The 24,805-nt window shown below is 45.3% G+C and overlaps 1 protein-coding gene across 1 annotated transcript in view; it reads right to left on the reverse strand.

Moving 5' to 3' along the window:
* Nucleotides 1-24,805, reverse strand: part of SSH3 (slingshot protein phosphatase 3) — a 64,826-nt gene that overhangs the window by 30,233 nt on the left and 9,788 nt on the right. The window contains exons 2-7 of the mRNA XM_075841921.1: nt 8,159-8,196; nt 7,344-7,503; nt 4,569-4,687; nt 3,407-3,478; nt 3,262-3,327; nt 2,992-3,180 (exon numbers count right to left, since the gene is read on the reverse strand). Of these exons, the coding sequence (XP_075698036.1) occupies nt 2,992-3,180; nt 3,262-3,327; nt 3,407-3,478; nt 4,569-4,687; nt 7,344-7,503; nt 8,159-8,196 (644 nt within the window). The remainder of the gene's footprint in view (nt 1-2,991; nt 3,181-3,261; nt 3,328-3,406; nt 3,479-4,568; nt 4,688-7,343; nt 7,504-8,158; nt 8,197-24,805) is intronic.

Genomic DNA, 24,805 nt, shown 5'->3' on the forward strand with positions numbered 1-24,805 from the left:
GTGATAACGGACCTTAAGTATTCCATGTGAAAGCCCCAAAAATGGATGAAGCGGTTCAACTTCAAAGTACTGTAAAAAGATTCAAGTCGAACCCTTGAAATTGTCACAAATAAAAAATAGCAGCAGACCTGAGTATCTGCCTTCTACGTCACTAAGCTCAAAATTGTATCATCCAGTGTCTGTGGGAAGGGTATGGCCTGTCTAGCGGAGCCAAGACGCTTTCCTATCTAGTGTCGTCTTCTATTGGCAGGAGCATATACCCATAAAACGGTGTCGTCGTCCCCCCCCCCCCCCAATGATTAACAAGAAAAAGTGTTAAATTCTAGCACCTTCTAGAGCAGTGGTTCTTAACCTTATTGGATGTACTGAACCCCACCAGTTTCATATGCGCATTCACTGAACCCTTCTTAATTGGAAAAATAAAATATGATTTTTTTCAAATTCAAAACACAGGTATATATTTTACTGGTGCACAAAATGAACCGTGCATCAACATCACTGTGTTCAAAAAACAAAACCATCAAAACATGATTTTCACACAAAAACATAATATTGAATATTTACTGCAAATCAGTGTGACTTCTGCTGTTGCCTTTCAGAGATCAGTTCAGAAATGCGTGGCTTCACCTTGGCAAGTGCCACTCTCATGTCATTTTCGCAACAAAGTCTGTTCCTTTTCTTCGTTTTTATGTCCAGCATCCTCGAAAAGGATTACTCGCAAAGATATGTTGTAACAAACGGTATGAAAATCTCCAGAGCTTTCTTAGCAATAACAGGGTACGTTACCATTTGTTGACACCAAAACATTGAGAGCGTTGTTGTTCTGAAGAGTTGCTGTTAAACCTGGCTCTGCTGAATTTCAATGATTTCAGCGAGGTATTCATCATTGACACCTGTTGTCTCACCCATGCTGGATATGACTCTTGTAGGGAAGTATCCGTCGAGCGACTTTGCAAGCTCATGTGCGTGGCAATTGCTTGCTTCAGTTCCGCGGGAATTGGATTCCAGATACATCTTCGATCTTACTTACACAGTCATCCAGTGTTCGTCGTTTCCATAACGGTAGCTTTTTTTTTTTAAAAGCCTTCAGGTTTTCTTCCGCTTCGATTATGTGGACTCCACCGCCCTGCATCTGTTGATTGAGGTGATTAAGAGCTGCGAAGATATCAGCTATGTACGCGAAAATGAGAATGAACTCAGAATTTTTGAAGCAATCTGCATGACAATGTTGGTGCTCTTGCAAAAACAGGGCCAATTCCACACGCACGGCAAAAACACGATTCAGCACCTGTCCCTGGGATAACCACCGAATGTTAGAATGGTACAGAAGTACCTCGAATTCAGAGCCCATTTCTTTACACAGCTCACTGAAGATGCGGTGCCTCAGAGCACTATTTCGCACATAGTTCACGCATTCCACTACAAATTTTAATACTTCAGCCAGTTTTGGAGGCAATGTTTTTGTTGCCAACGCATGCCTGTGCAGAACACAATGCGTAACAATGATGTGTGGTGCATCGGCTTCCACTAGCGCACCAAAACCAGACTTTCTTCCCAGCATGACTGGAGCTCCGTCCGAACAAACTGCAGAAACCATATCCCACGAAAGATTGTGGTCTTTGAAAAAAGTCATCCACAAGTTTCTTCACATCGGCTGCCTTAGTTGTTATTGTAAGAGGCTTACAAAATAAAAAAATCTTTCTTCATCACGTCGTCGTTCACATAGCGCACGAATACAGCAAGCTGGCTTAGATTGGAAACGTCTGTGGTCTCGTCGAGTTGAAGGCTGAATTTTGCCGGGCTTGAAATCAGATATGCAACTACTTGAGTCAAGATATCTTTGCTCATGTCCTCTATTCTGTCGCTGATGGTGTCATTTGAAAGAGGAATTTGGGATAACTTAACTTCAGCCTCTTTTCCCAGCATGATATTCGCCATCTTCAACACAGCTGGTTTTATGAGTGTTTCACCAATGGTGTGTGGTTTGCCCTGCTTTGCGATCAGGTAAGCAACTTCGTACGATGCTGTGAGGATCGGTTTGTTGATGGGTACAAAGCCAAGAACATGCAGAGTAGCCTTTTCATCGACTCGGGCTCTCTTCACCTTGAATTCAGCGAGCGTTGTATTCTTGTATTTTCCATCTCCATGCAGCTTAAGGAAGTGTTCTCTTAGTTTTGCCGGTGCTAGACTAGAATTGCTCAACTTGGCATTGCAAATCATGCAGTTAGGACGCTGACTCCCATCACGTTCCGTTATACATGTGAATCCATATTGTACATATTCGTCCGACCACTATTTTTTTGCTTGACATGGTTAGTATGAAGGGATTAAAATATTAAGAAAGAAATCACACGACGTACCATCACGACAGTCACAAGTCGACTACTGAGCGCACCAAATTCCCCGCAGCACAGATAGGCCAAGCGATGTAGCGTTATCACCTGCAGCCAATGATGGCCAAGCGGGGTGTGTCATCACAAATCATATGAGTCGGATGTGTGTCTTGACCTCCACCGAACCCCTGAAGCTGACTCACCGAACCCTTGGGGTTCGATCGAACCCAGGTTAAGAACCACTGTTCTAGAGGAATCAAATGATCATAAGCATGGTGTATCAACCATGGCTAATATATTGCATGAACACTGGGACCTCTTAGAAGTTGGATTTGAGCCAGTTTCCCCACCGGAAGAAGATGTAAGAACTCTTCTATTAACTTCCTAATCTCCCTTCGGATTTTAGTTTTGTCTGAAAACCCCCAGTGGACGGTGCGGTGAATAAAAATAATAATCTTTATTTATAACATACCGTATTCTGTGGTACTATTGGATTAGAATCTATGGAAAGAATATGCCGCTTAGTCCCTTAAAAAACAAGGGACCACTTGTATTAATCCACAAAAAGAGCTCCACAATATATTGAATCCATTTTTTAGTCTGGCCCTTTAACGACAAATTGTTTGCGGTCATCAACCCACGTGTCATCTCCTCTCACCTCTCTGGGGTGGTGGGATCTCTTCGTGTAGATTCGATGTCTGACCTGGCTGTCCATGCATTAATACATCCCTGGGGTGAACGGTGATGATCAAGGTAATACACCAGTCCAGGACATAGATTGGTTCCCGGAATATAGTTATTTGCCTCTGCGGCCTCACAGGCTTTGTGGAGCATCTGTAGCAGTGCCCTAGAATGACATAAAACGACATCATTATCTAAGGGCAGCGTGAAATGCCCAAGTCACTAGCTGCCTGTATTATAAACTCACCACATGGTCTGCACAGATATAGGTTTAAATGACCTGATGTCCATCCCGCACGTCACACTGAACCCCCTGTAGAAACAAAGCAGATGGTTAAATATCTAGAGCCAAGAGCTACCAAGCCACAGCCCCATACTGGTGGTGTACTCACCCATCTCCATCTAGAAAGACTTGTGTATTGCTCCATACTGGTAGAACGGAGCCAATTGTGCAAACATTGGACCTAGAAAAGTAGCGAGGAATAAATAATGCACTTATTTTATTATTTATATAGCGCCAACAAGTCCTGACGTGCTGTACACAGCATCTACCAACTCATGTCAGTTTATGCCCCCCAGTAAAGCTCCCAATTAAAGATTCCCCATCTCAGACACAACTTCCCAAGTAACTCAGCTAGGGTAACCCCATGAAAGCATGTGGAGAACATGAATAGATGTTCACGTTAGAAAACTGGGGCACAGGATCAGCGGTCAGACCTCCACATGAGCAAACATCTTACCTATATTCCATATTCTGCACCCACTAATAGAGTGAGGGTCCAAGTCAAAGGATCCCCTTCCATGAGTGAGGGTCCAAGTCAAAGGATCCCCTTCTATGAGTGAGGGTCCAAGTCAAAGGATCCCCTTCTATGAGTGAGGGTCCAAGTCAAAGGATCCCCTTCTATGAGTGAGGGTCCAAGTTAAAGGATCCCCTTCTATGAGTGAGGGTCCAAGTCAAAGGATCCCCTTCCATTACATCAAAATAATATGAAACATTCAATTCCTTTAAAGAGGACCTGTCACTAGGTCCTAAAAAGTGAACCATCAGTCTCCACTTACTACCACGGTCTCCTGGACTGCAGCAGGGCTTTTGTTTTATTTCTAGGCTCCCCGTTCAGGAGATATATCCCCTGGTTGTTTCTGTGCCAAATATTTGAATGAATCGCTAGATCGCAAAGAGGGCGTCAACGCCAACGATTCTCCAGAGGTGGAGCTACCGCACAACCTCTGACACTGTCCTATCAGTGTGAGGCTGCTTCACACACAACGCTAAATTAGCGTGATCTCGCAAGATCACATTGAGCTAGGACAGGGAGACGGATGGTTCATTTTTTAGGACCTAGTGGCAAGTCCTCTTTAATCTATCAGTCAGCAAAAGAAAGTTGTTTTCTGGCCACAGTCAACCCACTATTCTCAGCTTAGCTGAACGAGGGCTGAGCATTAATAATACTGCGGCGTTGTACAACTTATTGGCCGACATATCATTTTGCATATTCAGTGGTTACAAAATTAACGTTACAAAGACATGTAGAAAGGGTCATTAGATCGTCTTACCCATCATGGGCAAAGTCCACACCTAGTAGAATTGTCTGGTCTTCTATAGATCTTCCCATAGAGGAAACCACAACCAGATATCTAGTTAGACATGACCGGACGGGCTCCAGACGGACAGCCTGTTGGGAAAAGATAATCACTACTTGAGTCTCTAAGGAGGATGGAGCAGAGATGAAAAATTATTTACATATACTTGGAGAAACACACGCAAAAACGTAAAAAAATTATTCTTCAATTATATAAAGTTTACATAAAGATAATGAGAGAGTATCATTTTTTTTCTTTCATATTGGAACCATTACTCATATTTGGACCACAGGACAGGGAATATGGGCCAATATGACCTTTCCCTCTGTATGCCTGGTGATTTTTGGTAAACTCTCGTGTCCTCATCTTGGTAATTAAATCTACTGTAAAAACGACACGGTTACTGCCATTCTGGCTTCCTAACATTGCCCGTAGAAAAGTAAAAAACAGTGTTCACTACTTATCTATCGCGGTCAAGATCTTTGAGGTGTTACAAGAGGCTCGAAGTAGGTCCAAGGGCCAGCCTTTGATTTCTTTTTGACAGCACATTAACTGCAACTACACATGAGCATATTATAAGTGCACTCTGGACGTTTTTCACGGCATCCGAGTGGCACCCGATAGTTTTCATGGACCGATTAACTTTAGTAGAGGACTAGAGTCGATGAAAACTGACCCAACTCTCCGATCCGTGGAAAGATGGGACACGTCCCATTTTTCCACTGATCACGGACGAGACTCGGCCAGCACACAACGGTCGTATGCACTAGGCATAACTCCGACTTGTATGGAGCTGTAATAGGACACCCATAGACTTCTATATGGATTCTGCTATACCTTCATAAAGCGGAGAAAAATAAAAATCAGGGCATGCTCAATTGGATACTGTATTACGGAGCTACTCCTCTAGTAGCATTGCTTCTAGGGGTTAAAAACTCTAATACTGTTACTTACGAAGCACCAAACCGAAGTGTACAGAGCCGTCGGCACATGATATTAACCCCTTTGAGACGCAGCAATTTTTTGGATTTTCATTTTTCCTCCCCGCCTTCCAAAAGCCATAACTATTTTTTTTTTCCTGTTGATCTAGCCGTAGGAGGGCTTGATATTTGCAGGACAAGTTGTCTTTTATCACAGCATTATTTAATGTGCCATATAATGTACTGGGAAAGTGAAAAAGAAAATCTTTGTGGGGTGGAATGGCAAACACACAGCGATTTCTCGTTGATTTTTAGGTTTCGTTTTTACAGCGTTCATCATGCGGTAAAAAGAACATTTTAACTTTTTTCTGTGGGCAAATACGATTACGGCGATACCAAATTTATATATATATATATATATATATATATATATATATATATATATTTTTTTTTTTTAATGTTCCTCTACTTTTACAAGCTAAAAAACAAATTGATAAAATACATTTTGGGTTTTGCCGCCATATTCTGAGAGCTCTTACTTTTTTATTTTTCCGTGAATTGAGCGGTGTTGATAGCTTATTTTGTCGGGCGAACTATAGTTTTTAATGGTACCATAGTAGGGCGCATGTGACTTTTTGATCACTTTTTATTCCATTTTTGTGGGAGAATTTTATTTATTTTTTTATATATTTTTGTATAAAATAACGATTTGACTTTTTTTTTTCCCCCTAGGGGACTTGAATGAGCGATCGTTGGATCACTTGCATTAAATACTGCAATACTAATGTATTGGAGTATATTGAGATTTCTACAGGCTCTTATTAAGCCCCGCCTTTGGCAGGGCTTAGTAGGAGAACAAAGATGGCAGACCTTCATTAGGCCCCAGGATGTCATGTCAATCATCAACACCCTGCGTTTCATTGTACCACCCCCCCACGATGCAGAGAACAGAGGGGCCGCTCTCTATTTCCATGCTATTGACCGCGGGATCCCACTCAATACATTGGAGGGATGGCTCTAACATACAGCCGACACAGTCAACCTATGGAGCGGGCTCAGTCTGAGTCCGCTCCATACTCCACGCAGTATATATACGGCGGATGATGGGAAAGGGTTAAAACTTTAGAAAGTGGTGGTTATATACTTAAGGTTCTTGCATAAAAAATAAAAAAAATAAAAAAAGTGTGTGATATCAATTGCTTCTAGATGTCAAAGCCTTTGTATACACAGCCCAATCGTCACATCAGGTCACCTGGACCTCTACGATAGGAGTCATTTCACTTCTATTAGTACTTGAAAGAGATAATAAGCAGACTATTGTTCAGCACAGCCCTAGTCTAAAGTAAGAAACATCGTGTTCTCCTTTTTCTTCCAGGAGTATTGAAGTAAATCTGATCATACGATCGATTGTTCTCGATCATGGTCTAGTGCAAAGATCAGCGGATGATCGAGCAAACGCTAGTTCATGGGCTGATCGTATAGTTTATGCAGCATGAAATATCATCATTGTCGGCAGGACATCTCCCTGCTCTTGTTGATCGGCGCTGGTTTACACGGCCTTCGTAAGGCCCTCGCCAGGCCAGGTAAAAGGACCCTAGGTCTAAGCTTCGGGGCACAACACAAAAAATGTGGCTAGGGCCTCAACAATGGCAATAAGCAACCAGTCCGTCCAACTACTGAGAGATTCCACAGTCCCCACCAAGCCTCTCAAATAACGGGATGTCCCGTGACCTCCCTTTCACCTGATCCCCAGAGCAGTCTGGTTGAAGAACTAGTTTATGAATGAACAGCCTCGGACACAAACGTTTAACAAGTCAAGGAATCTCACCAATTTCAGAGAGTCCTCCTCCCAAACTAGTCTCAGCATGGACTGTAAGTGGAGCTCCTGCTCACTGGGGCCGGATGTTTGAGGGGGCCCGTCAGTCTCTTCCGGTTCACCCTCTTCCTGCAGGAGAAGGGCCGCCCCTTTTGTCATGACAAAGCTTTGCCTATGAAGGAATGAGCGCACAAATTAAAGAGAATTTATCACCTATATTTTTTTTTTTTACCAAATACCAGATTCGGAAACATATTTTTTGTAATCTTTTGATTTTCTGTTTTGTAGAATTTTTTATTCTATTTTCTGTACATGATTATGGGGCAGCCATCTTGCCTGAGCGGTTATTAACAGCATTTAGAGATTTGCTTTACAGCAGCCACATGGACCATAGGAACCTGTAGTAGGAGCTCATTGACCTCTATGGGAGTTTTCTGGGGGGGTGGGGGGAGCGGTGCTCATTACCCATTATTAATGGATCGTATTATCTGCCTTCAACTTTATAACAGAGATATTATGCAAAATTTTAATTCTGCCTGTGTTAGAATAACTGAGTAGCAGTGACCTCTACGGGTTAGCCAATGATGAGGCTCAGTGGCCAGAGTTAAAACAGCAAGATTTTAGGATTTTTTTTTTTTTTTTTTAAATAAAAACATATAGGTCAACAAAATTTTAAAAATACGTTGAACATAAAAGCTTTTTTTAAACAGTAGGACATTTTCTGATGGAAATCAGCTACAAAAAACAATGGAAATCCAAAAAGGAAGGGAAGGCGTTAAAGAGAGACCACAAATGGACAGCTCAGAATAAGAGAAATGCTCTCTCACCGTCTTTGCATCCGCCTCCTCCTGCTTTTTTCATCATCCTAAAATAACAAGAAACACAAAAAAAAACAAAACAATCAGAAGTCGTCAAATAAGGACAAGTTTATAGGTTGTCGTCCATAGATCTCCACCATTGTTCTTCCTTCATAAATGGGATCTCCAGGACAGCAGGCACATAAGCCAAAATATTTATAGGGTTTATTTCTAGTCCCGGCAGCGTTGATGTGCAGAGGGGGGACAGTGGTAGAAAAAATACTTTAGTGGTCCTGCTAGAAGAACTTCCATAGACAAATTTAAAAAAAAAAACAAAAAACAAAAAAACACAACCCAAAAAGTTTCCTATCGAAGGAAAGTTTTTTACTTAAAGATGCATTTCTTTTTCTTTACTATATAGTGCAGTATGGCTATTACACCATCTCAGACTTTCATGGCATATCTTCAACTTGAACCCGCATCGAGAACAGCGGTCATCCGACACCCGCCCCCCCATATCATCTGGTCAGGCAGCCCTAGGTCGCTGATTCTAGGCGGGAGCTAAGGGAGAGGTGGTTGCACACGAGGGCGGCTCTCTCAATTCTGTTCCATGGGAGTTTCTGAAACAGCCGAGCAATGCCTCACCAAGCGGGGCAGGTTAGGGGGGACATTGGTTCTCTACATAGCTGTGGGACCGCACCCATCACACATTTATGGCATATCCTGTGGATATCATATGACTGAGAACGCAGCTCGCTTAACATATTTCATGTCAAGTGATAAACAATGTGTCAAATATAACAAGTTCTCTAAAAGGAATATAGGCACAAAAACATTTACATTTAAGTCTTCAAAAAGTTATGTAAAAAACAACTATGACGTAGAACGCCATGTACCCAAGGATGCAACAGCATGAACCCCCAGTACTATGATGGGGCAAGAGAGGAAAAAGGGTAAACGTGAGCCCGGGAACATACAGATTCTACTCTACATCAGTAAGAGACCCTGGTACATCCCTATGATAATGCCCTGAGACCAGCATAATCGCCCCAAAAAGGGCGGCTATGTTCTGGAACCTCTTATAAAGCCCTGATGCCTCCGTCAGTGTATTTATCGGACTACACCAGCTAATTCTCAAAAGAAACCATGAATCTGATATTGTGTCGATTGCAAGAGGATAGACTATGCAGATAGTAAAAAAAACAAGGACATTCTAAAAATCTTTTTCTCGTTCAACTATAGTGAAAAAAAAAAAGTCCATACTTCATTTCCTATTGACGTTATAGCGACGGATCCTCGTTCCCATGGCTGTTCTTTATGCCTCCGGGCCCCTGGGATGACGTTTCATCCCACGTGACTGCACCAGCCAAATCGGAGGCTGTAGCGGTCACATGGGCTGCAGCATCATCCCAGGAGGCCGGACTGTACGGAAACCAGAGATGGCCAGAGCAACGCCAGTGAGGTAAGCATTGATTAGTTTTGTCTTTTTTCTGCTCCGCTTTCCGCTGCGGCCGAAAATCTGTGCCACAACTTGGTGCGGTCTTTCGGCCGGAATTCCCTGTGGGTTCTAGGTCTGATTGCAGTATATGATATCCAGCACACGCTCGTCAATAGTCATATAAACCTGTAGGGAATAAAACTCCTGCATATAAACCAAAAGGCACTTACGTATCCCATTACATATGAAGGGTCCCAGTGCTTCGATTGGCATCACACAGTGCAGGTGGTATGCTGCTCTTATAGCATGGTGGCGATAAAGAGCAGTTGTGATCACAGCAGGTGGAATCCTGCCCTCCCTGCGCCTGCCCTCCCTGCGTGGTGTCAATACAGAGCCACAGCAAGAAAAACAAGAACAGTAAAAATAAAATATATATATATATATTTTTTTTACATTAAAAGTGGTTTTATTTTGTAAAAGTGTTAAAAAACAAAAAAAAAAAAAAACATATGGGGGCCAGGCTGTACTCAGAGCAGAGGGATGCGTCACTAAGAGAACAGAGAACGGTATAAGTATTAACTTATTTTTTTTTCTAGCAGTGTGGTTCTTCGGACGGAATTCTCTGCGGGTTCCAGGACGGATACGCTGTGTACTTTTTGAACGGTTCTGCAGCATAAAATTGGACATGCGGATTAAAAAAAAATAAAAATACATCAACGCACCGCAGGTAAATTTTTGCACATTTTCAGTGGATTTTTCTCTCTGCAGCACGTAGACTAGATTTCGCTTTTGATGCATAAATGCTGCGGATTTTCCACACAGAATTCTGTTGTGGAAATTCTGCAGCGTTTACGCTATGTGGGATTCCCAGCGTTTTTTTAACTACATTTCCGCTGCGGATACGCTGTACAACACTCAATTTGTGTATTTCATTGTGGAATTTATGTTCCTCATTCAAGTCTATGGGCCAAACGCTCAGCATCTACGCTGCATAAAGTGACATGACTCGCCAAAAAAAAAAAAATGGCTCAAAAGCTTCACCGTCAAAAACCTCCCGGGGAAAAAAAACAAGACGCCTCTACCTCCAATTAAAATCAATAGAGGAAGATTTAGGGCGTTTTTTGGTGCACATTCAGACACTGTTTTTCCACGTCACAAAACTATGTGAACTAGGCCTTATAGGTCGGCTGTCCTGGATCCAATTCTGTATTCGGCTTAAAAACAAGCATGCAAAAATCTGCAGTGTGTGTGAACAAGGCCTTAAAGTTGTCATCGGGGGACATAGTTGTTTTTGGCAGGCCCCATATGATCATTTGCAGGGGGTACACAAACTTTATGTAAGCGCAAAATAATCAGATTGAAGGGACACTGTAGATCATAAACGTGTGTTCAATTAAATTGATTAAAACTTTTACAACTCTATTTATTGGAAGGGTCCCCAAGCGATAAGGATCTTGAACCGATTAATTTCCTTGTAGCGCCACCACTGGGAAGATTAAAGAGAACCTTTCACCTCCCCATACATGTGCAGCTGAGGGCAGCATGTAATGGGGGGGGGGGGGGGAGGGCTGCACAAACTCTGGGGTACTTTACATTTTTTTTCTACCTCCCTCCGTTATTTAGATATCGGTGCCGTTATATTTGGCGCCTGTTTTTTAAATAACCCCCTGAACAGTCAACGGGGCGTGTACTGTCAAGGGGGCTTGTCACTATGGCTGTGGCACTGTCCAATCAGATATGGACAGTGTTACAGCAAGAGCGAGGAATGAGAGTGTGCGCGCGTGCACACACGCCCTCACTCACTCTTCAGCTTTCAAGATTAGTCTTCTGCCGCACTGGCAAGGGGGCATATCACTGCTACGGACAGTGTTAGAGCTGGGGTGCATGTGACTCCGCAACTGTATCAACCTGCGCGCACTAGCGTCCACTGGACCAACAGTTTCCGAATAATTGATGACACCAGAGGCTGGACCCGCACTTACCAGAAATTTATGGCATAGCCCATGGATATACTTTATATATATTTTTAAACATCAGTATTTTATTAATTTTCTAAAACCTCCTCAATAGTGGAAAAGTGCAAGTGGCAACAACAAAAAGAAAAAGATTTGCATACAGTCAAATTAGGCAACGCAGTGCCCCAACATAGAGTCAAACAAAGGAAAGAAAAAAGGGGAAGGGAAAAAAAAAAAGGGAAGAGGAAGATAAAGAGAATTAATCAGAGAAGGGGCCAATTTCTTGTAATATAATAGGGAAAAACCACCTGGACCCGGGCTTTTAGAACCTCACAGCAGTTGACAGAGGTTGCCGTTTCTTATGAGCCAAGCCCATTTGAGATATTAGATGACCTCTAATCACTGTGAGCAAACCAAAAAGACTGAGGAGAGGCCTGGGGAGGGCGATCATGTCAAAATAAGTTTTCAAGCGAGACTACAAGGTAGTGAAAATGTGGGGATGAGAGAGAAGAGCATCGAGTTTCCAGGAGAACGCATGCGGTGAGGAATGCCAAGCTAGCGAGTTTTTGGGAATAGAAACCGACCACAGGCAAGGATAATACTTGGATAATTGGGCAGTAAGTAAAAAAGAAAAAAAAAAGTCTTGATGAGAGAAGCTACCACGAGGGGCCAAGTAAAAAGAATAGTTTTCTGCCTAGCGAATGATCCCGCATCCATTGTTTAATTTAGGCAAATTGTTTAATGCGCCTAACCAAGGACCTTGGGGGGCCTGTGGTGTAAGAATACTAGTCCCATTGGGAATTTAGGACTATTATAATCGCCTCCTAAAATAATATACGTGTTTGCAAAGGGCTCTAACTTTGAAAAAAAAATATGAAAAAAAGGTCGTGGGAGGGGGAGGTGGGAACAAGTGTGGTTAGGGTTATTCGATAATTAGCACGATGACCCGATAGAATGAGATATCTGCCCTAAGGGTCAATAGTTTATCCTGTAACTGAACGAGAAAGCGTTTTCCAGAAAAATAGTGACATCCTTTGTCTCGTGGTCGAAAGTAGATAGAAAAGCCCCGGAATAACATCGATTAAAAAAGGAAGGGTGATTAGGGTGCGAGAAGTAACAATATGACATCGCAATGACGCGGTATATAATTAGTAAACGCAATCCGCCTCTTAATAGGGTAATTAAAACCCTTAACATTGTGTGAAATTATGGAGTACGCCATAGTTTAGGAAATCCGGGGAAAGAAAAATAGGCAGAGAGATGAACCCCGTGTGTGCAAGAACGTGACTAGAGCACCCATGACCGAGAAAACAAAGAAAACATTCATACAAAAAAAAAAAAAATCAAAAGCAAAAATTGTGGAGAATTAGAGAACCTATTTCCGCATCACTTCTACTCAGGAGAAACAAGTTAACCAACTGTATCCCAAGCAGCAACCGAGCAATATCTCAGTGGCGCGTGTGATGCTTAGGAGACGAGGAGCCCTGTGGGCTGCCCACTTGCCCGCACCAAAATACTACAATCTTAAAAGGGAACCTGTCACCAGCATTTCACCTATTGAACTTTACTTCTCCCTCACTTGCTGCTGCTATAAAAAGTTAATTGCCGTTATCCCCTCTCCTGAACTCCTCCTCCGACTGTAAATAACGGTCTGCAAACGTTTCGCGCCTTTTATCGTAATAATCCGGTGTCCCTTTGTGCGCACACACCAAAGGAGGACATCAATGCAGAAGCGCGGGATGTTGTGTGCTGGGGGAATGCGAGGAGCTGTCAATCAAAAGTAAGGAGGCGGGGTAAACTCGGAAAGACTTGAGGAATGACTCTTTTCAAAACGAAGATTTGACTCTTTTCAAATGAAGATCTGACTCTTTTCTGCTCATTAGCATACGGTGTGGGAACACTAAAAAGCTAAATACTAAAGCTACAGAGCCGACTAAGAAGACAATTATAGGTTATATAGAAATGATTTTTCACCCACTACCACCAGGTATAGTCGGTTTAATAGGTGAAATGCTGGTGACAGGTTCCCTTTAAGATAAGGAGAGATATCTCAAAAGAACCCTTGACCAGTTCGTCTCTGCAACCAGAAACGAAACTTAGTGCACCCTGCTGTACTAAGGGGGCTAAACAGAGATTAACGCCCAGACCTTAATTCAACGCAGTCAACGGTCAGTAGCGAAGGATGGTCCACTTTGAGGACGGTTGATGTCGGCCTCTCGGACTTGTGATATGGACGGTGCCTCCAGGCCCAGCCATGTCAGGAGTTGAATCCCAGCCATCAAGGAGGGAATGGAGTAGAAGGACCCCCTGTGGGATAATTGTAATTGGAAATACTCAGCGATCGTGGATGCCAGCCGCACATAGGGAGTCAGTAACTGGTTTAAATTGTCCACTTTGGTCTAATGTTATGGGGGAGATGTCAGCAAATATTTCAAAGGTAACTGTAGCCTTTTCTCTTCATACCATCAGAACGACCTCCTTAACAGGAGGTCTTGTCCATATATAGCCAGTGTCCATATATAGCCAGTGACATCGGGAGCAGTACTGGAGTCCCGGCAGAGCATCAGCTGTTGCTCTGCTCGGGGGCCTCCAGCGATAGGAAACCCCTGATGTCACTTGTCCATATATGGAGTGTGACGTCAAGAGCAGTGCCGGAGTCCCCGGGCTGATGCTCTGTTTGAGGACTACAGCAATAGGCAATGTGCCAGGCCCTTGCAGTCATGTGCCGACACAGGAAGCAAGCCCTCAGTCACATGGGGCTGTGTCGGCGCATCATCAATATAAGGAAGACTACAGGACTTCCGGCACCAATTGACCGGGTTTGAACTGCAGGATTTAGTACAGAATTAAAAATAAAAGTAGATGTACAGCATAAGCAGAAGCCAGTTCGTCACGTTTGGTTTTCAGACAACCCATGCGTCACCTCGGGGAGGAGAGTCCCGCTGAAACGTCATGTTAAGCATTTAAAGTTCTGCTTGGAAAGAGGAGGGTATCTTACTGAAGAGGTTTTCCATACAGGACTTATTTTTTAATGAGGAAGGAGTGGGGAAGGATCTCCGAGCAAGGAACTTTGAGAATTCATGGAATCCTCATCGCCATGTGGGGCAGATGTCACCATTGTATTTCCGTGAAACAACGTGGAGAAGAACGCTTGTGAGGAAGAGGGCGAGGAGGATAGCTGGAGTCTTGGCAGGACTACATTGCAAAACAGAATAGTCACTCGCTGTTGTCTGATGCACTCACACAATTGGGCACCGCCAACAATCTCTTCGTTTCCGTACTGCAGCTCTGCTCCTATTTTAGCGAATAGGAGCAGAGCTGCAGAAACCCAGAACAGCTGTTACATTGTGACCGGCACCTTCTTCTTCTGGCACCAACCAATGCATAGCTTCTGGTGCCCGGAGACCGCCAGAACAGCTGATTGGTGCACGGTCTGGGTGTTGGACCCCCACCGATCATAAACCGATGACCTATCCATACGCTGGCGTAAGCGCTGTGCCGCTTCGTTTCTGAATGGCTTTCATCAGAGCGGTGTAGGGGCTCATTAGAAAGTCTGAGCCCGAAACAGTGGCACTCTCTAACAGCTCATGCACTAGATTTTCAGTGATTTGGAAACCCTGGTCAACGTTCCGTATCACAGCCCGGTTTTTGGAGGTAGGCTTGGTCACATAATAGCCATCCTGTAGATGTCCGAACTGTAGGAATAGTTAGTTCTTGGGTAGTCGTATCTTTGGAACTCACACATATATCTCAGATACATTTTTCTAGTAAATCTCTCTCAATCCCCCCTACTCCTTCTTTCTCATAACCTTTCCCCCTTCCTCTTGTATGTTTATTTTACATTGCATCACTAATTTTTACTCTAAATTTTGCTTCTTAACCTAATCATTAAGTCATTTCTACATATGCAAAGTTACTTTGGAATTACTGTCATATGACATTTTCTTGATGGTAACTACATCTGCTGTCTAAAACGGTTTGACATTCTGTTTCAATGATTTCATTTTGTTCAAAACAATAAAAAAGAAAATTGAAAAGTAAAAGTTAGTCTGAGCCCGTACACCGCTTGCTCGGCTTTTCGAGAAAAGCAGATTAGAAACTAAGCGGCATAGCGCTCACCTGAGCTCTTCTGCCACTTAGTTTGAGCGATCGGTGGAGGTCTGAATGCTCGGACCTCCACGGATCAAAACTTCTGACATGCCAACATTTTTTTCAAAGTTTAGTTGCCCTTTAAATATCTGCTCATTGGTTGGAGATCGGGGTTTTTGGAATTTAGAGCATTTGCTCTCCACTCCGAAACACATTCTTAGCCGCATTTAGCCCCTTCAGGATGTAGGTTGCGCATGTGTGAAAAGAAACAGGGGTGGAGATGTGTATGGGGGCACTGATAATATCCAGTTTTACCGCATAGGTGTCTAAAAACCTGGGATTAGAATACAATACTATATGGTCCGAATTCTGTCCATTTACCTCTAATCTTATGGGATTATAGCTCTGAATTTAGGTGCCAAAAAAACGTCAGAAAACGTTACTCACCAATCACTGCAGAGGAGGTCACCAAAGCGGAGGTCTTTAGGGGTTAATTTATAAATATTCATAAGGCAGGTTTTCTACGCGGTGCATGATAGTGGCCATTTCGCACAAACAAAAAGGTGAAATATGGAATCAGATCTAACTGCGACCTTTGCAAAAATGTGAACACAGAAACGTAAACGCCTGTATTTCATTACTACGAGACTTTAGACACTTTTTACACCTCTGTCAACAGTTCTGAAGAGTTGATGATGGCAAGTCTATATGTCAGATAAGCGAGAACATACAGAGTTTTGTATCGATATGAGAGAACGGCTAAGCCCACCCACACAGGCCACGCTGGACTTTGTCCTATTTACCTTTTCCTTCTCCGCACATGTAATGTACAAGCATATATAGAAGACATGACAAATGGTGAAACCTACTGTCCCAGTCAGGAGGACTTTACTAGACAGGCCTAGTCAGGAGGACTTTACTAGACAGGCCTAGTCAGGTGGACTTTACTAGTCAGGCCTAGTCATCTACCTAGTAACCCCTACCCTCTGAGTGACGGCTCTTGGATCGTATGGCATATGACGCCAAGGACCAGTAGAGTCGTCACTCAAGAGCAAAGGCGAGAGATTGGGTAAGGGTAAGGCCAGGATCACCCATACAGTTTTGTTGCCGTTTTTGGCTCAGTTTTTGAGCCAAACATAGAAATGGACACAAATGAAAGGAGACTATTCAGTCTTTTCTTTATACCTTTCCATCTGGCTGGGACTCAAAAAACATCCACAAAAACTGCATCAAAACGGTGTGTGAGATCTTGGCTTTACAGCGGAGAAGTCAGATTATTCACATTTATTAGTAAACGACGCATGAAAATTAAAAAGTTAATTTCCCTACTGGGGCCTGTGGCTTGATCGCCAACATAGGTATGACTAAAACTAGTCTCTTCTACCCCTATAAAGTGGAGTTAGCGTTGAGGGGGCAAAATTGGTGACAGACTCTCTTTAACATTACCTGCCACTGGAAAGAAGGGGTCAAGTGCCAAACTCTGAAAAAACAGCCCCAGACTATTATGCGTTCTCTACTAAATTTGACAGTAGGCACTCGGTATTCCGGTAGGTAGCGTTCTCCTGGCATTCGCCACATCTTCAGACTGCCAGATAGAGAAGAGTTATTAGTCACTCCACAGAACACGTTTCCACTGCTGCAGAGTCCAGTGGCGGCGTGCTTTACACCCCTCCATCTGAGGCTTGGCATTGTGATCTGATTTGTGTGCAGTTCACGGAAACCCATTTCATGGAGCTCCGGAGGCACAGTACCGATGCCACTTCCAGAGACTTTTTGGGACTCTGTAGTGAGTAACGCAACAGAGGATAGGCGATTATTACATGCCTCATGGCCTGTTCACATCACAGACCAAAATAATGTCCTTTTCACCACTGTCTGGTTGGTATACCTTTTTTTAAGGTTGGAATAGCATAGTAGACTACGCTAGTCTATCCCGCCGCATCCTGCAAAAAAAGTATACAGCCTGGTATATGTTTTTTTTAGATTGGGGCCTACGGGTAACATATGCCATTTTATGGAATAAGTCACAGGCACCCGTTTAACGGAGACATCACAAGCTTTCCAATAGCCTTTCATGACATATCCGTTAAATGGATACCGTTATAGTCTACGGATCTGTTAAACGGATGCCTTATATTGGTATCTATCACCCATAGATTACACTGCCCCAGTGCCCAATCTTCCCCAGGTAAGTGACGCATGCGCACCCAGCAATCTACATGATGTAAAAGAAAACGTTGATTCATCAGACCTGGCCACCTTATTCCATTGCTCCGTGGTCCAGTTCTGAAGCGCATGTGTCCATTGAAGGCATTTTCAGTGGTGGACAGGGGTCAGCATGAGCCCTCCGACCAGTCTGCAACTACACAGCCAGCAGCAATGCACCGAGCCTATGACACGAGAGCATCCCCTACGTCTAGAGGTAAGACGATTTCACTATAATCACAGACTATGGAACTCTCTGCCACAGGACGTGGTGATGGTTGATTCATAGAACAAGTTCAAGGAGGGTCTAGATGCCTTTCTTGAAAAATATAATATTAGAAAGTTATGGTTTCTGGATTCTGCAGATGGGATAATGATCCAGGGATTTATTCTGATCAATTTTTCATGGGAGCCCATTACCCTGTCGATGCTTCACCAATTGTCCTTCCTTCGACCACTTTTGGTGGGTACTAACCACTACATACCAGGCACAGCCCACAAGACTGGCCAATTTACATTTGCTTTGACCCAGTCGCCTAGTCATTACAATTTGGACAGTGTCAAAGTCGCTCAGATCCTTACACTTGCCGATTTTTCCGATTTTCGGCAGTTCACTTTCTGCCTAATATATCCCACCCCTTGACAAGGTAATCTATGTTATTCACCCAACCTGTCAGTGCTTTAAACCAGTTAGTGACCACCGATATGCCTTTTCACACGCGGTCACTAACGGGCCTTAGACTAGGCCGCTGCCTCTTCACGGGTGGAGCGGGTGCTCATCTGTCTCATAACTGCCGGGCTCCTGCTCTAATGGTTGAGATTAAAGTTTCCTTTGATTGCGACTGTTTAAACCTTTAGATGGCGCTGTCACCAAGCAGCTGCCTGCTGTCACGATGCGAGGTGTGGACCCACTGGACCGTACCGTGTAGCGGAACGGCAGCTGACCAAACATGTACACACAGAGCCAATAGTCCAGAGAGGGTACCTGTGGCATCTTGGACAGCAGTAAGGCAGGCTCGGCTGGGACCAGGCGTCAGGTAGACGTCAGGCGTGGCGCGGCAGAACAGGCATGGTATGCAGCCCAACACGACAACAGCTCAGCACGGTACTGGAACTGGATAGCACGAGAAACAGGATACAGGAACGGGGAACACTTGGAAACTCGAAGCCACTAGGGGACCATTAGCAAGACAAACTTTGGGAAACAAACAACGCTCAGGCAAAGAACAAGAGGGCAGGGCCCTTTTTATAGCCCAGTAGCCTTCTGGGCTAGATTGCAGACTTCCCGCAATATGCGCGCACTAGCTCTTTAAGGGCGGGAGCGCCCTCCGGGAGACAGTCTCGAAACCAGTAAGTGAGTGTCGGCGCCTCACAGGAGGATGTCGCTGCAAGGAACTCAGATGGCCATGGCCGTCGAGGGGCAAGTCAGAACGATGGGCCGCGGCCATAGACGTTACAGTATCCCCCCTCTTACGCCCCCTCTTCTTGGGACCAGAGCGGGAGAGAAACTTCCTCATGAGGACAGGGGCATCGATGTTCTCCTCTGGCTCCCAAGACCTCTCTTCTGGACAAAACCCCCTCCAATCCACTAAATAAAACTTCCTTCCTCCCACCCTTTTGGTGGCCAGAATCTTCCTTACTTCGAACGTCCCAGATGAGCTGGCAGGGACCACTGCGGAACTAGGAGTCCTGGAGTAGTGGTTCAGGACCAGGGGTTTCAGCAAGGAGACCTGGAAGGAGTTAGGGATCTTGAGGCAGCCGTAGCTTGTAAGACACCGGGTTGATCTGTAGCAGGATCTCGAAGGGTCCGAGGAACCTAGGGACAAGTTTGCAGGACGGCACCCTCAGCCGGATATTCCTTGAAGACAACCAGACATTTGTACCTGGAAGAAACTGAGGAGGAGCCCGTCTTCTTGTATCTGCCTTTCTCTTCATGCGGTCCACCGCCAGCAGGATAGAAGATTGGGTCTGTTGCAATATTAGCAGAAAGTCCCTGAAGGTAGCGTCAGCTGCAGGCACCTGGGACATAGTAGAGACAGGAAGATGTATACGAGGATGTTGGCCGTAGACGATGTAAAACGGACTGGAACTGGTGGACTCACTAGTGTGGTTATTATAGGAGAACTCTGCCCCAGCGAGCAGCTGTACCCAGTCATCATGCCGCCTGGAAACAAAGTGACGCAGATAGTTCTCCATAATCTGGTTAACCCTCTTGACTTCACCATTGGACTGGGGATGGTAGGCCGAGGAGAAGTCCAACTTTACACCGAGGAGACCGCAGAGTGCTCTCCAAAACTTTGAGGTGAACTGGACCCCTCGGTCCGAGACAATATGCAGGGGCAAGCCATGCAGACGGAAGATGTGTTGAATGAAAAAGTCGGCCAATCGTGCAGCAGAAGGCAGACCGGTCAAGGGAACGAAATGAGCCATCTTAGAAAATCGATCCCCCACCACCCAGATCACACTGCAACCCGCAGAGAGAGGGAGATCCGTGACAAAGTCCTTTGCGACATGCTGCCAGGGAGCAACGGGCACAGGCAGTGGTTGGAGCAGGCCAGCAGGTCTGGAGTGAGCAACTTTATTTGCTGCGCACAACGTACAGGAGTAGACAAAGTCCATGACATCTTTGGACAGCGTGGGCCACCAGAACTGGCGGGCAAATTAGATCTTGGGTCTTACGAGCACCCAGGTGACTTGCCAGCTTGGAACTGTGACCCCAGCGAAGGATTCTTCCTCTGTCAGCCAGACGCACAAAAGTCCCTCCTGAAGGAATGTCTCTAACTTGCAGGGGATTCACAGAGAAGATGCAGGAAGGGTCAATAATATTCTGTGGGGACTCCATAGTGTCCTCTGTCTCAAATGACTTAGACAAGGCATCGGCCCTCACATTCTTGTCGGCAGGTCGGTAGTGGAGTTCAAACCGGAACTGAGCAAAGAAGGACCACCTGGCTTGACGAGGATTTAACTGCTGGGCCGTCTGTAGGTAGGTCAAGTACTTGTGATCCGTGAAGACCAGGATAGGATGGACTGCGCCCTCCATTAGGTGTCTCCACTCCCGCAGAGCCAGCTTGATGGCCAGTAACTCCCGATCCCCAATCGAGTAGTTACGCTCTGCGGAAGAAAACAGCTTGGAATAGTAGCCACATACCAGAGTCTTGCCCTTTGAACCTTTCTGGAACAACAGTGCACCAGCACCAACAGAGGAGGCGTCCACCTCGAACGAAAACTGTAGGGATACATCAGGGTGGTGAAGTATAGAGGCGGATGTGAAGGCTTTTTTTTAAGGATTCAAATGCAGCTTCTGCCTCCGGAGTCCACTCTTTGGCATTCATACCCTTTTTATTGAGGGTTGAGATGGGAGCTGTCAAAGATGAGAAGTTAGGAATGAACAGCTGGTAGAAGTTGGCGAATCCCAGGAAGCGTTGTATGGCCCTTAAGCCTTGGGGACGTGGCCACTCCAGGACAGCCTTTAGCTTCTCAGGGTCCATCTTGAGGCCCTGATCGGAGATGATGTAGCCCAGGAAGGGAAAAGCCTTTTTCTCAAACACACACTTCTCCAGCTTGGCATAAAGATGATTCTCTCTTAAACGAAGCAACACCTGGCGGACATGACTGATGAGTTACTGGATCTGAGGAAAAAAAAAAAAATCAAAATGTCATCGAGATACACCACAACAAAAACATAATTGAGATCTCGAAAAATTTCATTGACAAATTCTTGAAACACTGCGGGGGCGTTACACAGGCCGAAGGGCATAACTAGGTATTCATAGTGCCCATCAGGAGTATTAAAAGCAGTCTTCCACTCGTCACCTTGATGAATCCGGGTCTGATTGTAGGCCCCCCCGCAGGTCTAGTTTAGAAAACAAAATTGCCCCCCGTATGCGATCAAACAGTTCGGAAATCAAAGGCAGTGGGTACCTGTTCTTCACCGTGATCTGGTTGAGGCCTCGGTAGTCAATGCAGGGTCTCAGGGATCCAACGTTCTTCTTAACAAAGAAAGAACCCAGTTCCGGCCGGGGATGAGGATTTACGAATGAAGCCCCTCTCCAGATTCTCTTTAATGTAGGCATACATAGACTGGGTCTCCAGCAGGGAAAGAGGGTACACTCTACCGCGAGGATGGGACGACTCAGGAACAAAGTCGATCGGACAATCATATGCTCGATGTGGCAGCAAGGTCTCAGCTTCCTTCTTATCGAAGACATCAGAGAACATAGAGTAACAGGAAGGCAAGCCTGCCAATGACTGAAGCGGAGGAGGCTGCGGTGGCAGGATATGACCCAGACAGCGGCCGAGACACTTGGGACCCCACTGGAGAACCTCTCCAGATTTTCAATCCAGGACAGGGGCGTGCCAACAGAGCCAAGTCAAACCCAGCAGCACGGGGTTGACGGCCTTGGACAGGACAAACGGAGATGAGCTCAGAATGAAGAGCTCCCACTTGAAGTCTTAATGGCTTGGTCACAGACACGACTGGGTCAGGCAATGGCAGTCCAACTACCGAGACAACTATCAACGGCCTTTCCAGCAGGACAGTGGGCAACTGAAGAAGATCCACAAGGTCTTGGCAGATGAAATTGGATGCAGAGCCAGAGTCCAGGTAGGCAGAGACCGGATGGGGCCTCTAGCCAGCAATGATAGTTACGAGAATGAACTGTTTGGAGGAGAGTTCTCGGTTAAATGCAGTAGCGCCCAGGGTTGTCTCTCCAACCACACTTAGGCGCTGTTTTTTTTTTTGGGCTTCTGAGGACACAGACGCACGACATGGCCAACGAAGCCGCAATATAAACAGAGTCCAGAGGTGCGCCTGCGCGGTTTCTCCTGGACGGACAATTTTAGCCGATCCACTTGCATCGGAACATCGGGCAAAGCAGTAGGAGGCGGCAAGAGGGGTTGCTGGAAGTTGGGCGCCAGTCTAGGAAGCCGTCTCTCCTGACGAACCTCATGAGATCTCTCCCTCAGCCTTATGTCCACCAGAGTGGCAAGTAGAATCAGGTCGTCCAAGGCAGGTGGCAGATCTCAAGCGGCAAGTTCGTCCTTGATCTCGGGCGATAGGCCATGCCAGAAGAATGCCACCAAGGCCTCATTGTTCCAGGATAGTTCTCCTTCCAGGGTCCGGAACTGGATGGTGTATTCGCCCACAGGAGGTCTCCTCCAGGCGAAGGTTAAAGATAGCAGCGGCTGCCGATGAGACTCCTTGAAAACAGGCCGGAATAACCGCACGAACCCCTGGAAGTCTTGGGTCTCGGGTCCCTGACATTCCCAGACAGGATTTACCCATGCCAGGGCTTTGTCGGCAAGTAGAGACACGATGAAGGCGATCTTGGTTCCGTCCGACGGAAATGCTCGGGCGTGTGGGGTAAAATGGATATAGCAGTGATTCAGAAACCCTTGGCACGTACTTGCGCCTCCATAGAACCGAGAAGGGAATGACAGCGAGAACCGAGGATCCGAGCCGGAACTGCCAGGAGGTGTAGCAGGAGGCTCGATCTGAGGAGCTTGCATAGAGGCAGGAATGGAAGCAGCTAGTGTCCCTAGCTGCTGTGCCATGGAGTCCACTGCCACAAGTAGTTTATCCTGTCTTGCTCGGAGATCCTGCAGGTCCGCCTGCATGGCTTGGGAGGGTGACATGCCATTGAATGGGCCAGCGGAGTCCATGGCTTGAGCGTACTGTCACGATGCGGTGTGTGGACCCACTGCACCGTACCGCTTAGTGGAATGGCAGCTGACCAAACAGGTAAGTACAGAGTCTATAGTCCAGAGAGGGTACCTGTGGCAACTTGGACAGCAGTAAGGCAGGCTCGGCTAGGACCAGGCAGACATCATGCGTGGCGCAGCAGAACAGGCGTGGTATGCAGCGCAACACGATAACAGCTCAGCACTGGAACTGGATAGCACGGGACACAGGATACAGGAACAGGGAAGACATGGAAACTGGAAGACACTAGGGGACCATTAGCAAGACAAATTTTGGGAAACTAACAACGCTCAGGAAAAGAACAAGAGGGCAGGGTCCATTTTATAGCCCAGTAGCCTTCTGGGCTAGATTGCAGACTTCCTGCAATGTGCACGCACTGGTCCTATAATGATGTGCGCGCGCCCTCCGGGAGACAGTCTCGAAACCAGGATGCGAGTGCCGGCGCCTCACAGGAGGACGACTCTGCAAGGAACTCAGATGTCCATGGTCACGGTCGACGAGGGGTAAGTCAGAACGACGGGCCGTGGCCATAGACGTTACACCTGCAAATGCGATCGCGGGCCACCGATGGGTTGCCATGGCAGCTGGGGGCCTAACAAATGCCCCCAGGCCTGCCCTGGCTATGTGCCTATGGGCCATGCCAGAGGCATGACCTAATAGATGCCTATCAGTTATACAATACTTTGGTATACTAAGTAAGTTAATCAATAAGTCCCATGTACCAATAAAAGCTGTCTCGTCCTGCAAAAAACGAGCTCTCACATGGCTACATCAACAAAAAAAATGTAAAAAGTTATAGGTCTCGGCAATGCAAAAACTAAGAATTTTAGTTCAATAGTAGTAAATCATAAAAAAATATACATATGTGGTATAGCCGTAATCGTACCGACCCATAGAATAAAGGCAGCAAGATATTTACGCCGCACGATGAACGGCATAAATTGAAAACGTAAAGCACAATGGCAAAACTGCTGTTTCCTTTATTCCACCTTAAAAAAGGGAAAACGAAATTAATCAAAAATTCACATGTACCCCAAAACGGTGCCATGAAAAAAAACAAATACAATTCATCCCGCAAAAAAAAAAAAAAAGTCCTCATACAGCTACGTCGACAGAAAAACAACAAAAAAAAAAAAAAGTATAACTCTTTAAATGCGACAATGGAAAAAAAAAAAAAAATGCTGGTCATTGAGGCCCAGAATGCATGCAGGGGAAAAGGGTTAATATTATGGCTGACAGGTGTTGTATACACAGTCAGTCTATTCTAGAGGATCATAGCCCTTTAATTA

This window comes from Rhinoderma darwinii, chromosome 11, assembly GCF_050947455.1.
Source record: "Rhinoderma darwinii isolate aRhiDar2 chromosome 11, aRhiDar2.hap1, whole genome shotgun sequence".
In the NCBI taxonomy this organism is placed as follows: domain Eukaryota; kingdom Metazoa; phylum Chordata; class Amphibia; order Anura; family Rhinodermatidae; genus Rhinoderma; species Rhinoderma darwinii.